At 38.2% G+C, this 15209-nt stretch overlaps 1 protein-coding gene and 1 non-coding gene across 6 annotated transcripts in view; one reads left to right on the top strand and one right to left on the bottom strand.

The window, feature by feature from the left end:
- YTHDC1 (YTH N6-methyladenosine RNA binding protein C1) overlaps positions 1 to 15209 on the top strand; it is a 98470-nt gene that overhangs the window by 20475 nt on the left and 62786 nt on the right. For 3 of the 5 annotated variants that reach the window (XM_075544249.1, XM_075544250.1, XM_075544247.1), the window contains 6 exons: positions 5394 to 5478; positions 6678 to 6844; positions 9293 to 9375; positions 10631 to 10667; positions 10740 to 10803; positions 10903 to 10965. In XM_075544249.1, coding sequence (XP_075400364.1) covers positions 5394 to 5478; positions 6678 to 6844; positions 9293 to 9375; positions 10631 to 10667; positions 10740 to 10803; positions 10903 to 10965 — 499 coding nt within the window. The remainder of the gene's footprint in view (positions 1 to 5393; positions 5479 to 6677; positions 6845 to 9292; positions 9376 to 10630; positions 10668 to 10739; positions 10804 to 10902; positions 10966 to 15209) is intronic. The other 2 variants (XM_075544251.1, XM_075544248.1) reach the window with 1 other exon arrangement.
- Positions 3094 to 3197, bottom strand: LOC142443994 (U6 spliceosomal RNA). Its single transcript, XR_012783691.1, has one exon. It is a non-coding gene; the product is annotated as a U6 spliceosomal RNA (small nuclear RNA).

Genomic DNA, 15209 nt, shown 5'->3' with positions numbered 1-15209 from the left:
TAGACTCTTGTATCAAAATGTTCAGTAATGGCAACTCGGTAATACCAAATCTTATCTGCTGGCAAAGAAAGTGGTTGTTAATGTGGGCATTTTAACCACACATTCCAATTCCTCCTATTTCTGATTCTCCTCTTCCTCCGGTTACTCTAGGCAAGATAGAGACCAAGTGTTTCTCCGATGACCACTTTTAGGATCCCTAGATATTATAGAAGGAATTAGAGGTAGAGCTGATGGTCTGAACATTTTGTTACTAACCCAATTTAGATGTACCATGACCCTAAACCTCAAATCCAAACTTACAAAGTATTAAGCAAAATGCTAGCTCTGTAACTGGCAATTTTAGATACTTAATTAGTATGTATTTCTTCTAGCAGTTAGGTTTTAGGATTTATTTTCATTGGGTTTTATTAGGATTTATTTTAGCAATTAGTGTACTACATTTAGCATTGGGTTCTTAACTGTAAGGATGGTGGTTCAAGCCCAACATCTGTTCCATGCAAGAAAGATGAACCCCTGTGCTTCCTTAAAGATGTATGACTTCCTTAACCTGCTTGTGGGTAATCCCGAGTGTGGCTCAGGGTAAATGTGAACTGCCAGAAGTGGGTAACCCCGAGCCACACTCGGGATCACACTGCAGAGAAGCCCTTTAACTGCTACCTGGTCCAGCGGTGTCCTCCGCTGTGGTCGGTATGTGACTTCCTTGTTCCGTTGTGTTTGTTCTCTGTGTGCAGTGTGACCGCATGGGGGTGGGACTGGGCGGGAAATTCAAAACTGCAAGTCTAAAACACACACACACACACTCACATTCACACATACAAAGTGTGATACAGTGTTAACCTGTGGGGGCTACATTGTATCAAAGCAAATCACCTCAGATTTGTCCCTAGAGGAGTCTCCAGTGCCCTGCCTACACTTTTACTGTCTTTTGGAAAATTTTGTACCTGGAAATTTTTTGTCCATGGCATCAAAAAAGTGTCACTTTAGCACTTTTAGAGTTTTAGACCAGACAAATGACAGCTTTAGTGACTTAGACCAGATAAATGACAGCATCAGTGACTTAGAATTACTCGCAGAATTGAGCAATACATTGATTACATTATTGAAAAAATTACATTTTTATAATTTATGATTTTGTGTATTAAAGTTTATCATACCTGGAATGTGTACTGGAGAGATTAAAATGAGTAATTTCTTAAGAATTACAGGCCTACAATATAAAACAAATTTTATGCAAAGCAATGTACCACTTTGGGTACAAAATTACTGACATAATCAGACCGCCAGGGAGGTTAAAGGTGATAGAAACCATAAGGAGCAATCTTCTCTGTCCTATAGGGTCTTTGTGAGATGGAATCTACCCAATGGCAGTGGGTTAGTTACTTAATTATCGTCTTTTAGCCCTGGAAAGGGTAAAAGATTTATATGTATTCTGTTGAGCCGTCCTTGATGTGAAGTAAGTAAGGTGTGCACTCAGAAAACAGTCCAAGCTCTTTAGCAATTCCTGGTGGGCACACACCCTTCTTTCCCTATGCATGTTCAAAATGGCATCAAAAAGTTTCCAGAAAATTATGTTATCTTTAACTCTGTAATTACTATTGTTAGGTGCTATAGAGTCGGTTCTAACATATAGTCTTATACAACAAAATGAAACTTCACGTGGTGCTGTGTTGTACCTAAAAGAGTTCTTATGTTTTAGTCCATCGTTGCAGCCACTGATCCATGTCGCCAAGGTCTTTTCTTTTTGTGGCTTTTCTACCAACCACGGTTTCCTTCTCCAGGGACTGGTCGGTCTCAGGGTAGCAGGTTCAAAGTACAAGCACATGCAGGTGCACATTGAATAAGAAGACCAAAGAAGAATCAGTGCATTTTGAATTATGGTGCTGGCGAATAATATTGAAAGTACAATGGGCTGCCAAAAGAACTAACATCTTTTGAACATGTTACCAGGAGTGCATGTGACAATACCATGGCAGCCGGGCCGCACCTCGCCATGCTGCAAGGTGCCACCGCCGCCGCGGGGTCCCCACTCCCCTTGACCAACAACCATGCACCAAGAGTAGACTCTTCCTGTCTTGCAATGCAAGTCTCCGGAAAGAAGACTTTGAGAAGAAGCAGTGAACTGCTGGAAAGATCTGGCTATGACCTACAAGCAGAGGGCAGAGAGTACCCACGAAGAGCTTCAAGAATTCCAGGAGGGAAGCCGAGAATATGAAGCTGCATTGGAGATGCAGCTGCAGCAAATTGAAACCAGGAACAGGGACCTCCTGTCCTAAAACAACCGTCTCTGCATGGAGCTAGAAACCATCAAGTTTCTAGATGGCTTCCAGCCCCCACAGTGTGTCGCTGGGTCAAGCTGTGAGAGAACTGCTGAAGGGGCCGTGGCAGATTGACCTGAGACCACAAGTAAAGGGCCACATTGTACAGTCCTGCCCACAAGGCCTCAGAGGAGTGGGTCTCAGCCTGTGGGTTGAACGACCCTTTCATAGGGGTTGCCTAAGACCATTGGAAAACATATTTCTGATGGTCTGAGGAACCAGACACTGTTCCTCTATCCATCTCTAGGCGGGTCTGCCCACATGCAGGTAAGCCCACCTATGAGTACTGGTCATGAAAACTGTTAGCCATGCTACACCATGCTCCAAGTCAAAAATGGCATTTTTTTTTGTCATTAGAAATAAATATTTCACAATGCATTAAAAAAAGAAAGAAAAGAAAATACCATGGCTTGGGTCAGGCGCACCTTAGTCCCTAAAGTAACATCCTTGCTTTTCAACACTCACGAGGTCTTGTGCAGCAGATTTACTTAATGCAGTGTGGTGCATCTTTAGATCTCTTGACTGCTGCCTTGGTGAGCATTGCTATGAATCCAAGCAAGACAAAATCCATTTATCTTGGTAATCCTTATTGGTTTAGTTGTGAGGACTCTGGTCTTTGAGTTGTAAGCCATACTGAAGGCTTCACCTTCAGCAAGTGTTTCAAGTCCCCCTCACATTAAGCAAACAAGGTGGTGTCATCTGCATATCTCAGGTTAATCCTTTCTCATATATATATATATATATATATATATATATATATATATATATATATATATTTTAAACTATGGAACGCTTCACAAATATGCGTGTCATCCTTGCGCAGGGGCCATGCTAATCTCTGTATCATTCCAATTTTAGTACATGTGCTGCCGAAGCGAGCACCTTTCTCCAATCTTGATGGCATCTTTTTCTTCATATAATCTAGGATCTTTGATTATTTGCTCAGCACAGAGATAAAGTATGGTGAAAGGATACAACTCTGCACACGTTCCCTCATTTTAAACCATGCAGTATTCCCTTGTTCTATTTGCACAACTATATCTCGTTCCATATACACATTCCACATGAGCACAGTGAAGTGTGCTCAAGACTATCCATAGTTTGTTATGATCCACACAGTCCAATGCCTTGGCATATTCAATAAAACAAGTAAAAATATGTTATTTCTGAAGCAACATCCATTTGACGACATCTATGTCTTCTGAATCTGGCTGGACCTCAGGCAGCTCCTTGGTAATATACGGGTGCACCTGTTGTTGGATGATGCTTAGCAAAATGTTACTTGTATGTGATGGTAATGGTAGTTTCATGATTTGAACATTCTGCTAAATCACCTTTGGAATGAGTGTAAATAAGGATCTCTTCCAGACAGCTGGCAAAGTAGCTTTCTATCAAATTTTCTGACTTAAGTGATTGAGTGAGTACTTAAACTGCCAATGCTTCATCAACTTGCTGAAACATCTCATTGGGTATTTCATGAATTGTTGGAGCCTTGTTCCTGTCTAATGCTTTCAGTGCAGCTTGAACAACTGCCTTCAGTAGCTTTGGCTTTTTCTCATATGCTACCTCTTGATGTAGTTGAATGTAGACTATTTCTTTTTGGAACGTCTCTGTTATTCTTTCCATCTTTAGATGTTTCCTGCATCATTCAGTATTATGCCCATAAACTTAAAACTGCCATTGAGTCAATTTTGAATTCATAGCGACCCTCTACAACAAGGTAGAATAGTCCTTATGAGACTGAAACTCTTCACAGATATAGAAAGTTTTACTTTCTCTGGAGAGTTAGTGGTGGTTTTGAACTGCTGGAAACCTTCAGGTTAGCCGTTCAAGGCAAAACCACGGTGCCACTAGTGGTAGCTGCGCACCAACACCATCTATAAATCTTCTGGCTTCTAGGTCATGGTCTGTTTCAGTATGTCTTTTGATTTCATCGTTTTCTCTGGGTCGGGAGAGCATAGAAGTTTTGTCTTAGGTGGCTGGTCACAATCTTTTAAGACCCCAGTTATTACCAATTAGAACATAGATCATTATTTTTGTGAACTGTTAGGCCAGTTGACTCGTGTCCCTTAAGATTCCCATAAAGTTTCAGTACAGTGTTAGAACAATGCCAAAATTCTATATTATGTCCAATTTCAAAGAATTAAACTGGACATTAGCCTTGCATAATCTGTAGATAAAATCATATTGAATGCTGCCAATAATTGATTATATATTGGCAGCTAACATATTACTTCGTGTTCATTATGCCAAATTGATAGAAAAATATAATAGTATAGATTATTTTAGGTTGGGTGAGACCAGATTTTGTTCCATTGCCTTTTTATATTGTTAAGTAATGATGCTTAGATTATAAAAATTACCCTTTATTAAAGCAGGTCAGTAAGTAGTATGTTGAGGGTATACATAATGTGGTTTTACAAGTAAACATTTGTAGTATCCAACTAAAAAAAATCTTATGGATTATGGGAAATAATGCTGTATTATGAGCGGACTCTTGACTTTCAGAAAGCAACTTTTACCATCAATCAAGAAACAGTATGTTTTCATTTGTTATTAACAAATGCAGTTTAGCTTCTTTTTCTAAAAATACTAACATAATATTTTAACATACTTAAGCAAGGCTTATGCTGAACATTTTGCATAAATCAATCCATTTGCAAACTTAAAACAACTAGAAAATAATATTTTTTATTAAAAGGTAAACTTAAGTTCAAGTTAATGGAGAGAAAGTAGAATTTAAAACTTAGCTGTCTGCTTGACACAATGGATGTACATATGGATTGTGATAAGAGTTGTATGAGCCCCAATAAAATGATTAAAAACAAACAAACCCCTTAACTCATTTCTTAGCACTGTAATAGGTAGTTCGTGTTGTAGAATATTGTGGGTAAAGTGCTAAGACTTCACTGAAGGAGTTCTTTTTGTAGGGAGGGGATAAGCTCTACTACTTTTAAGTGATTTTCTGCAATTTAGTTTCACTCCAATTCTAATTTAACATTGATATATTCACTATTGAAGTGTAATATAAGATACTTAAAAGATTATGCAAAAAAATGGATATTACTTTGTATTTAGGCGAGAATTACCCTTCACTAAATCGGCACATCTCACCAATCCTTGGAATGAACATAAACCGGTAAAGATTGGACGTGACGGACAGGTTTGTCATTTTAATTGCTTTTTAAAAACACAGTTACTTTGACCTGTTTGGTACATATTAAACATTGATTGATAGGTAAATGTTTTCGTTTAGTCTGGTGTGACTGTACACTAAGTGTACATTTTAGTAGTGCCATTCAACATCCTTCTTAAGGCTTTTTGAATAGATGGAAGCTTTGTGAAAAGACTTAGGTATTTATACTCAGGATTTCAAGTCTGAAATTTTGAGTTGGAAATGTTGCATTGATTTGCAGTGTCTTACCAAATGGGCGATCAACCCCTGAAGGACACTGGAATGATTCAGGAGAGCTGCTGAAGCAGTACCCACACTTTATCCTGAATAATGGCCTATGGTACAAAAGTTTTTAACTGTCAGGCTGCTGCTGCGTAATTCTTCTCCTGAAAAGGGAAGTATGTGTGGGAACCTGTGTTTAAAATAAATTCAAATCTCTTCCCTTTGTAATTTTCACAGATGGTTCTGAATTAGAATACTGTTTTTATTACCCTTATTTGAAATTAAAAGTTTCTAAAAGCTCACCTTAGTCTGCGTTTATAGGAAATGCATTTAAATTAATTTAGCAGCTTATAATTGTTAATGACACACAGTAACATAATTAGATGATTGGGTATAAGTGTCAGGTAATCTTTTTATTTGTTTTTCATGAATTAAAATCCTGATATTTGCAAAATTGATGTTATATACAAGCGTTTTCATGGAAGTATATGTGTTCTAGAGTATCAAGATGCCAGGTGACTTTGTCCTGGCAGCGTGGTACTTGCACAAAGAAATTGTTTGTGGAAGGATTGCCACAGAATTGTAAGCAGCTGCTTTGGAGATTCTTTTTTTGGGCGGGTTTAGGGTTAAGTGTTAGGTTTAGGGTTAGGTTTAAGATTAGTGTTAGGGTTAGATTTAGGGTTAGGGCTAGACAGGTTTAGACTTAGGGTTAGGATTAAACTTAGGGCTAGGGTTAAACTTACAGGGATAGGTTTAGGGTTTGCGTTGGAGATTCTTTCAACTTTTACACTTTGTATAAATATATGAAGCACTTTAGAAAGGTTTTAAATCTGTAAGATTTATAAATGAATCCCACTTCATCGTCAGTCTTTAGAAAGAAGGATCCAAGTCAGTCTGTGTTTTGTTTTATACTATTGCAAGGTTCTCCTTTTGTCAGTTTGTAAATTGTGACTTTCATATTCCAGGAAATTGAACTTGAATGTGGAACCCAACTTTGTCTTCTATTTCCCCCCGATGAAAGTATTGACTTGTATCAGGTCATTCATAAAATGCGTCACAAGAGAAGAATGCATTCTCAGCCCCGATCAAGAGGACGTCCATCCCGTCGAGAACCAGTCCGGGATGTGGGAAGGTTAGAAACGTTCTTTGGACTGATAATAGGCACATGTATCAGAATAACATGATGGAGGAATGTGATTCGTCAAAAGTTTGCCCTGCGGTAAAGAAGAAAGAGAAAATCCTCAAATCAAGCTGCATGGACTAGTTTGTGGCTTCATTGAGGATTTCACATGGTCACCTTGGTTTCTGTCATTTTTCAAGAGGAAAATGGGGATCTTTCCTTATGCAGAGAAAAATATTTGCTAGAATGAGTTTAGATGAGATTATAATCTGACAATACTATGTATGCAATTGAAATACAAGGTAGGCATTTGTTACTGAAACCAGGCTAGAAAGGAAGAGGAGAAGGAGGAGGAGGAAGCCTTTATTTGCAAAATTGTTAATATTTTGTAAAAAGCCTTTTCTTTCAGGTGTGTCTCTGGATAAGCCTTATCAGATATGGGACTTTATAAAGGATCACTAATATTTTTTCAGAAGATGACGCCTCGTATAGAGGATAAAATATTTTAAGTTGTTTTGTTCAAGAGGAGCAATATTGGGACTGTCTCAAAATTTACCACCGTGATGCGTTAACCCCATTGCCAAATATTCTCTAACATGTACCCACTGAATTCACACATCTTGCCGAGCGTCAGAAAACGATAGGTTCTTTGCAAAGGGGAGCAAGTGGCCCTGGGAGACCCGGCAACAAACCAAACCGAAGGGCTGTTGCTGTGTCTGTTTACAGCGTTTCCAGATGCTGGCAGTGCCCGTGGACTTAACAGTTTATTAGAGGATCGCCATGGTGATTGCTCACTACCTTATGAACTAAACAGCACTTTCCAGGAAAAGGGGGTTTAACTTGTTACAGAATTGGAGAAATCTTTGCAAAGGACTGATTTAAGCCCTTCTACCCAACACCTTTCCCTGTGTAGATTTGCATACAGCTAAACCTAAAATATTCTTCTAAAGACTGTTGGAAGTGTGGTTCATGGGATGAAACCTTGGTTAAGTTTCCTTTTGGTGGAAACATCCGTGGTAGGTACAGATAATCCAACGAGTCCCCATTTCTTTGAGCTTAAAAAGGACACTGGATTAGGTAGGAGGAAACCTGGCAGAGTCCCTTATTTTTGGCCTAAAAGGACTGAGCACCAAGATGTCTTGAATTTTTAAGCTAAGAAATTTCCAGTGCAATACAATATATACAAGTGAAGTTTTTACCTCAGTTTTGCAATGGACTGCAAATTATACTTATTACACCATCACACCTTCTCTCAAGCCTGCCAGGGCCTCCATTTATGTTGTGGCTTACAGCTTAAAGTCAGTAGTTGGACTACTGTATGAACTGTCCTATCATGTTTTATACCGGTCGTAAATGCACTACCCCAACTACAAGAAAGCGGTATGTTTGTTTTTTAAAACAGCTTTTAATTTTCTTAGTCTTACTTATTGTAGATGCAATTGTTTTTATTCTGTTGTGGGGCTTGGGGTTATTTAACTTTGTAGTTTGACTAAATAAAATAAGTTAAACTTGTGTAAATGAAAACAGTATCCGGAAAAGTAGCTGATAAATTAGTGATGTCAGGTCAATTTAGTTTTTATTTGATATTAATGGTAAAAGGATATTTATTACTAAACAACCTGACCTTTTAAAAATTTTGTTTAGCTCTTTACTAAAATGCCAAGTAAAATGAAGTGTATTTAAAAGTGTCTTAAAACAGCTATTGAGATTTATAGAAGACAGTAAAGTTTAACTTTCTAAAGAATAGTTGGGATTAGTTTTATGAACTGTGTTAAGACTGATCCGATTATCAATTTATAAGACATCAGTTATCCTTTAAAGGCACTGTTTATAGGGAAAATTATTTCCTTAATTCTTAAATGTAATTGTAGAAATTAGTTTTTCCAGAGTATTAAGATTTTTAAAACTTTTGTGTAAATTTGTTTTTTTGCTAAATATCAAATATTCTGTATGATTATGTGAAAAGTATAATTTTGTGCAAAGGAGACAACCTTTAAGAATTGATTTTTGGATTTATTTTAAAATGACTAGTAAGTTTAAATATATAGGCTTTAGTATTGTATAATGAAATAGCCATTTTTCTGTTTCACCTGAATGGAGACATTATTTTGGAAAAGTGTTTTTGTTAAACTGGGTATTTAGTTATTTTGTTTTAGGATGCTGAAATGTGATTTACATGGTTTGAGCACGGTTGTTCTTCCTACTTGTCTCATCATCGTATGAGATCACAGAGTAGTAGCCTTTAAGCAATATATTAAGGTTTGATTTGTAGTAATTAATTTTGAGGAATTAGAATTTAAGAAGTTGAAGACTATTGACTTAGCAAAAATTAAGACATGTTTATGGGAAACAACGTGCTACTGCGTACTCCTTGTACTTGTTTCTGTCGAAAACTCTTGCTTTGCTATTTGTTCTCCCAGTTGTTTTTGGTTTAATTTCTAATGTGTCTAATTTGTGTAGGCGTCGACCAGAAGATTATGATATTCATAACAGCAGAAAGAAACCAAGGATTGACTATCCCCCTGAGTTTCACCAGAGACCAGGTTAATATTTTATAATCCTGCAGATATTTCACTTAGAATTCTTTTTAAAAAGACATACACTTCTGTCTCCCTCCTTTTAACAGTGAGTAGGACATGAACACATATCGTCTATACTCGTGGATAAGCTGAGTTTTTCAGCCCATTTTTTTATGCTGTTTTTGTGGTAAACTTAAGTGCCTCGGCTAATGTTCGGCTTGGTTTATACTCGAGTATGTACAATAAACTTTAGGAAATCTCATTAATCCTCCCTATTGCTACTGTGTAGGTGTAATTCAGTATCATAGTTTTTGTTTGAGATAGCTAATTATTGAAAAATGGAAATTTAACCTGCACAAGTATTAATACAGTAAATGAATTTAGGGAAAGCTAATTGTACATTTAGGATTTTTATTCCCTGTGGTACTTAGAAATTCATGTGGTATATATCTTTAGTTGGAAAAGGAAGCTGTGCTATATATTTTTAGCTAAAAAAATTAACTTCATAATTTTTTTGGGTGGAATGAGGAAGTATTTGGTTTATAATTTAAAGTCAAATTTAATTTATCTTTAAGATAAATATAGCTAAAACAGTCAGTGGTGCATTTATAAAATTTGAGTAATTTGGAAATTGGTATTGGTGAAAGGTAACAGCATTATCCAAGTGAATTCATAAACCTCATTCTTCCTCAAATTAAGAGACTATCCTGGAAGTAAAATTAGTTTTTCCTCAGAAATCTGACTACTCGCTCATTTTTACATTTTAATTAACTGGATCTTGACTAAAAGGAAGAGGGAGGAAAAGACTTGCATCTTAACATGATTCTTTAATTAAAAATGCATATTTCATTTGTACAGTTTTGTGTTCTTCAAATTTGGATTTTTATAAACTGAGTTACTTAGAAGCCCTATATGGTGGAAGATAAACATTGTATAAAGAAAATCCTATTACAGTGCCTTAAGTAGCTCCTCTATCCTACCCATCCTGGTGGTGCAGAATGAAGACATTTTCTATTAAGGTAGATTAATGAGTGAAGATCCACAACAGAGCTTCTCTAACCATTCACAATTCTGTGGAATGACATTGTTTATTTAAGTACTTCTTAGATAATCATGTAACCCGAGAAGAAAATTTGCAAATGGAGTAATATATAGCATCCATCCCTTAAAGCACATATTTCGTGGAAAGAATTGAATTGAGTGGTAAGGAAGGTTTGATTATAATGCCGTCCAAAAAGTTTATGTATTTGTTTTACTAAAATGCTTGCTGTTTGAACAGGGTATTTAAAGGATCCACGATACCAGGAAGTGGACAGGTAAGTTGGGTTAACTGTTGCTTAGTTTTGAATTACATTCTTGGAACTAGTATATGAATTACCTGAATTTAGTTTCACAAATCTTATTCCCAACAGACGATTTTCAGGAGTTCGCCGAGATGTGTTTTTAAATGGGGTAAGCATTCCACTTTATAGATTTAATGTAGATAAAACCGGGATCTAAGTTATTTTGTAGTCCTGAATATGATATTGACATTGTTGTCTTTCATTTTAGTCCTACAATGACTATGTGAGGGAATTCCATAACATGGGACCACCACCACCGTGGCAAGGAATGGTTTGTATTCTTATTGTGCAAGTTATTCATTTAACTTCATTTGTAGTTCCTAATACTTTGTATACATATTGATCAAGTGATTAGTATCAAGAGGCTTAAAAATACATATGAAATATATATAATAAGTAGCTGTTGGTTATATTAATAACACAGACTTAATAGACGACTATAATAGCTTATTCCATAGATTCAACTACTATTTTTGTTCACATGTCTTCTCAAATCTCTGGTCAAATTTCATAATACATGCTTCTTAATTTGCATTACTTGTAAAACCTTTTGGCATTTATTCATTCTGTGGCTCATAAAGCAAATATTTAGTACTTGCTCTGTCTTGCTTATTACAGTGGTAAGAGAAATGATGGTCATTCCCTTAGAGTGGCTTCATATAGTCATCGTAGAAACGTGTTCCCCCTACCCCTCCTTTGGAACGAGCATTTTTGTATGCCTGTTTGAAATAGTGCCAGTGTCATTGAAATTGTCCTCAAGAAGACAGTTATACATAATACATCAAAGAGCTAGCATTTAATAAAGCTTAACTGCTGCTATGGAGTTGATTCCTACAACGACCCTGTAGGACAGAGTAGAACAGCTTTTTTGGATTTCTGAGCCTGTTATTCTTTATAGGCTTTGGTTAAAAGCCCAATCTGTAACCTACTATGCCATCAAAACTTGCTAAGCTTAGCATATAGTGAGTGCACAGTAATACATAATGAATTTAACTGTTTAAAGGAAGGTTAATCCAGCTATGTTTTTTCTTAGTTATTAATTATTTTCTTTAAGAAAATGAAATTTAAAATATTGGAATAGCTACAGTATTAATTTCTGAGGAATACATAGGTTTAAGTTGCTTTTATGTTTTTTTTTTAATGTGCTCTTTAATTGGACCACTTTTCCTGACTTACTGTTTCAGTTGTTAAAATTTCATGTTACGCCAAACAATTTTTAAGATTTTTTTTCCTTTAGAGTCTGTACAAATAAAGCAAATGAATTATCTTAACACTGAGAGTAGTAGTAGTAGTTTATTTTATGACATGTAAAGCATATTAGCTTTTCCCCTTCTTTTTCTCATCCTCCTCAAGTACGGGGTTAGGAGCCCTGGCAGTAGAGTGCAGGTTATGAGTTGGGCTCCTAGCCACAAGGTTAGCATTTTGGAATCACCAGCTGTTCTGAGGGAGAAAAATGTTTTTTTTTTTTTTTCCTGCTCCCCTAAAGATTTACAGCTTTAGAAAGCTTTAGAAACCCACAGGAGCAGTTTTAAATTTTCCTCTGTCCTATAAGGCCACTATGAATCAGAATCAAATCAGTGGCAGTAATTTTTTTTTAAAATTTTATTGGGGGCACTTAACAACTCTTTACAATTGTCTTCAGCGATCATCAGGGGGTATGGGGGGTGAGCATCACAGAATGCCAATTTGTTATATGTACACAGGCCATTACCTCTATTGGTATAGGTTAATGTACTTATGTAAATAACTACACGCCTCTGTTAATTCCCCTGTCTATGGCTTTGCTTTCTAGAGCTTGCCTCTGTTTCTTTTTGCCTCCTCCTGCCCAGCCATCACTTTCCCCCTTCCATCTCTTAGTGCTTCTCCACTAGCTTGGTGTTGCTCTAATATTCACAGGATCTCTACCCTCTTAAAGATGTTGGTTTCAATTCCGTAGTTGTTCCCCTGTCCATGATGCCGTCCGCTCAGCACACTCTTCTCTCCACCTCCTTCCCCCTCTGCCTTTCCTGGCCATTGGCCCCATTGCCTTCTCCCCCAAGCTTCCCTCCCATGTCTGACCCATGTAAGTAGGCAAACCAGCAATGTCCTAGTCCAAACTATAAGAAAACATACGGGTGAAATAAGAAAAGGAGAGAGAGAAGGATGAGAATGAAAAAAAAAAAAGAAAAAAACGCTATATAGGTACAGGTCTGTTCACTGGCCCCCAAGAGTCCTCCCCCCCCCCCCCCCCCCCCCCGGTCCTGGGGAAGTTCTAGGGTGTGCCCCTCCTATCCTGAAGACCATTCTTGGGGCTTCTTAGGGCCTCTGGCTTGGCTTTACTCTTAATTGCTTGTTGGTTATGCTCCATTCCCACAAGCCCACTGTGTGTCCCTATTATTGTCCCCTGTTACCATATGCTCCAGTTAGGGGACAACATGTCTTGAGTTTTTGGGACTACCCTCTCTGTGCCCCAGCAGCTCCATGCAGGGAGCTCATCCTCTGGGTTTGGGGTGCCTAAAAGGAGTCTAGGTTGACTGCCCCTTTCTCCTTTTCCCTTCTTGGTTTGCTCCAGTGTAGGTTCCTTTCCCCCACCTGCAGCACACACTTATTGGGTGGGGGTCAGGCTGGTTCTGGTGGGGCTGACCCTGTAGTCCAGTCTTGTCATGCATGCATTCCTCCACGTGTTACGTCTCTCCTGATTTGGTACGCCGTGGTGGGGTCTGTATGTACTCTCCAATTCTGTGGAGACAGCGAATACACCCCCCCCTGGGTGGATTAGTGCCCTGTTCCCCCATGTCATCATCTCAGTTTCTCCCTACTCCCATTCTCTAGCCTCCTTCCCCCTCCCCCCTTTTTGTTGGATTCACATGTTCCTCCCTGGGTTTGGTCTAATTTCCACCTGACTGCCTATTCATCCACCCATTTATTGTGAGATAGTGTCTTCTATTCTGCTGTGCTGGTTATATTTGCCACAGGGGGCTCATGTTATACCATATACATGTGTAAGCTGAGGGTTTTTTTAAAATTGTTTCATTAGGGACTCATACAACTCTCAACACAATTCATACATACATCATTTGTGTAAAGCACATTTGTATATTCATTGTCCTCATCATTCTCAAAACATTTGCTCTCCACCCAATCCCCTGGCATCAGCTCCTCATTTTTACCCCTCCCTTTCTGCGATAATTTACAAATTATCTTACAAAATAAGACTTTGTCATATCTTGCCCTGTCTGACGTTCCCTTCACCCACTTTTCTGTTGTCTGTCCTCCAGGGAGGAGGTCACATATAGATCATTGTAATTGGTTCCCCTTTTTCAACCCACCCTCCTTTCACCCTCCCAGTATCGCCACTCAAACAACTGGTCCCAAAGAGATCATCAGTCCTGGATTCCCCGTGTTCCTGTTCCTACCTGTACCAGTGTACATCCTCTGGTCTAGCCAGATTTGTAAAGGTAGAATTAGGATCATGATAGTGGGGGAGGAGGAAACGTTTAGGAACTAGAGGAAAGTTGTATGTTTCATCATTGCTACACTGCACCCTGACTGGCTGGCTCGTGTCCTACCCACAACCCTTCCATAAGGGGATAACCTTTTTGGGTCTCCAACCCACACTCCCCCTCATTCACAATGGTAGGATTTTTTTGTTCTGATGATGCCTGATACCTTATCCCTTCGACACTTCTATGTGGGCTTTGTTGCTTCTGAGCTAGATGGCCACTTGTTTACCTCCCTTTGAGACCTCAGACGCTGTATCTTCTGATAGCCAGGCAGCATCAGTTTTCTTCACCACATTTGCTTATGCACCCACTTTGTCTTCAGCGATCCTGTCTTGGAAGGTGAGCACCATGGAATGTCAGTTTAATAGAACAAAGTATTCTTGCATTGAGGGAGTACTATCAATGGGAATTTAGGCTGTTTCCAGCTCTTTGCGATTTTGAAGTGCATCTCAACAAACATTTGAGTGCAGATGATTGGTCGTGTTTTATTTCTTATCTTCTGTGGGTATATTCCCAATAGAGAGGTTGGCTGGGTCATAAGGGAGATCAATTTCCATCTTCTTTAAATATCACCAGATCGCTTTCCTCAGTGGCAGTACATAACTACACAACCACCAGAAGTGGAGGAGGGTTCCTATTTTACCAACATCCCCTCCAACATTTGTTGCTCTCTGATTAGGACTAACCTCAGGGGAGTTCAATGATCTCATGGTTGTTTTAGTTTGCATTTCTCTTAGGACTAAAGAACACTTTCTCATGTCTTTATTGGCCATATGGGTCTCCTCCCTAGTGAAAGTTCTTTTCTGTTCGTTTGCCCACTTCCTTAGGGTGCTAACGTTTTCCTCTTTTTGCAGGCCAGGAGGGTGTTTTACATTTTAATAATGACACCTTTGTCCGATGTGTCATTACTAAAAATCTTTTCCCTGACTGTGAGTTGCCTTGTTACCCTCTTGGTGAAGTCTTTTGAGGTGCATAGGTGTTTTATTCTTACTAAATCCCATTTTTTGATTTCCAGTTCAGCTGTGTGTACCCT

This window comes from Tenrec ecaudatus, chromosome 3 (assembly GCF_050624435.1).
Source record: "Tenrec ecaudatus isolate mTenEca1 chromosome 3, mTenEca1.hap1, whole genome shotgun sequence".
In the NCBI taxonomy this organism is placed as follows: Eukaryota; Metazoa; Chordata; class Mammalia; order Afrosoricida; family Tenrecidae; genus Tenrec; species Tenrec ecaudatus.
Note: the sequence above shows the minus strand (reverse complement) of the source record. Positions and strands in the feature narration are given on the sequence as shown.